Source organism: Cucurbita maxima, unplaced genomic scaffold, assembly GCF_002738345.1.
Source record: "Cucurbita maxima cultivar Rimu unplaced genomic scaffold, Cmax_1.0 Cma_Scf03007, whole genome shotgun sequence".
NCBI lineage: Eukaryota > Viridiplantae > Streptophyta > Magnoliopsida > Cucurbitales > Cucurbitaceae > Cucurbita > Cucurbita maxima.
In genome coordinates this window covers 1-1,713 of record NW_019275023.1, presented here as the reverse complement: position 1 = coordinate 1,713, position 1,713 = coordinate 1, and the positions used below count along the sequence as shown (strand labels likewise).

General features: G+C 36.2%; 1 protein-coding gene across 1 annotated transcript; it reads right to left on the bottom strand.

The window, feature by feature from the left end:
- Positions 1-214: 214 nt before the first annotated feature.
- LOC111475811 (serine/threonine-protein kinase Aurora-3-like) lies at positions 215-1,684 on the bottom strand. The gene is made up of 4 exons (XM_023119951.1): positions 1,599-1,684; positions 1,210-1,424; positions 551-623; positions 215-457 (listed from the first exon to the last, which is right to left on the bottom strand). Exons 2-4 carry the CDS (start codon positions 1,362-1,364, stop codon positions 350-352), a joined length of 336 nt encoding a protein of 111 aa, XP_022975719.1. The 5' UTR covers positions 1,365-1,424; positions 1,599-1,684; the 3' UTR covers positions 215-349.
- Positions 1,685-1,713: the final 29 nt, after the last annotated feature.

Here is a 1,713-nt window from a genome sequence, read left to right as displayed (position 1 = left end):
ACATTTCTAAAAACTTCAAACACATCAAATTAAACAACTAAGATTAGATTGAGGTCAACTCTATTGGTAAGATTTAATCAAGACGAGACCAATTGAGATTGACTAAGATTGATCATCATATCTCAAACTCGAAACCTCTAGAAATCGCACTAGAGATGGGAAACTTGGAACAATTAGCCCCATAGGCATGATCTAGCCTGTATCACTATGAGAATGCCACTAACAACTTTTTCCAACATTTTGATTAAATCATGAATGCTACATGACATAGAGATTACACACAGATATTCACTCAACCCTAAATGAAGAGGCATGAGCAAGAGAAATTAGTTAAAAATGAAGTGATGTTCTACCTGCTGCTACTGCAAATACCGGATGGATCTGCATTCATGATTATCCAGGGATGCTCCACTATCTTCTGAAGTGAAAGTCTTCTAGAGGAGTCCTTCACCAAGAGCTGTGTAAAATTTTAATATAATCAGAGCCATACCAGAAGTATGCATATCATTCCTACTCCTACCAAATAAAGACATTCACAAGGTTAACTAACCCGGCCAATTAGATCTTTTGCTTCGGAAGAAACGTGAGGAGTCGAGGGAAAATTCAAATCAACCTTCATTATCCTGCATATATGACACAGGCCCAAACAACTATTTATAATCTCGAGAAAAAATAAAATGCAACACTTCTCATATTTTTTATAAATCGCATTCTTACCTTTTCTAAAGATTGAGTTATTTATTAGAAGTTCTCCAAGTTTTCGTGGAGAGATTAATCCATACTACATACATTTTTTAATCTTCGAGCCGAAATCCTATTAGATGAAATTCTAAAACTTAAACAACTTAGTTGAGGGCTCCATAAACTGAAGGTTCACCCATGGTTGATGGGACATTCCCACCCTATCCATTTATTTCTCCCTCGTTACACTAATGAGTTGTTACTAATTCATTCAAGGAAGGCATAGATCCCCACCTACTTTATTGTCTTATTAGCACATGTGTTCGTCAATGATGAAAGCTGCTAAGAACTAAATTTACACCCGAACATTTTAACCTTAAAATTTTTGGGTAGAATCTATTTAATCCTGATGTGTTATGTATAAGTAGCCTAATAAAAATGAACGACATGAGAAAGTAAGCAGTAGCCACTCTTTAATGAAGATAAGGATCTTAAGTCTGTGTTCTTTTTGCAAATTATATGTCTAACCTTTTAAACGTGTCACTTTGACTTTCAGCTTCAAATGGAGGCACTCCATAAAGGAACTCATAGCAGAGAATGCCCAAAGTCCAATTATCTACTGCATAGTCGTGAGCTTTATTCTCCACCATTTCTGGGGCTAAATAATCCAGAGTTCCACACATGGTATGTCTCTTGCTTCTCGACTGTACAGACCATCCAAAATCTGCAATTTTCAGCCGGCCCTACAAATACAACACGCAGAAAAACATATAATATTTTCTTTCTCTATGATCTACAAAGTGCGGTGAAATCTGGATTCTACCTCCAGGATAAAACGAGGGTTTTACTAAGGTTTTGAAAAAATCATGCGAAGAAACATTTTCTAAGCTGTGGAATGACAAAAAGAGAACTTATACCTCATGATCAAGCAGCAAATTTTCTGGCTTAATGTCCCTGTGAATCACATGCTTCTCATGGCAGTATGCCAATGCTTGTGTGAGACTTAAAATGTACTGAAATTCACAAGAAACA

What these genes read in the sequence shown, in the direction of transcription:
- LOC111475811 (XM_023119951.1), bottom strand. Translation starts at nt 1,364, where the DNA reads ATGTGTGGAACTCTGGATTATTTAGCCCCAGAAATGGTGGAGAATAAA. An exon ending in CAAAGTGACACGTTTAAAAG is followed by an intron (nt 624 to 1,209) that starts GTTAGACATATA and finishes TCATATATGCAG; the next exon opens with GATAATGAAGGTTGATTTGA. An exon ending in CAAAAGATCTAATTGGCCGG is followed by an intron (nt 458 to 550) that starts GTTAGTTAACCT and finishes AATTTTACACAG; the next exon opens with CTCTTGGTGAAGGACTCCTC.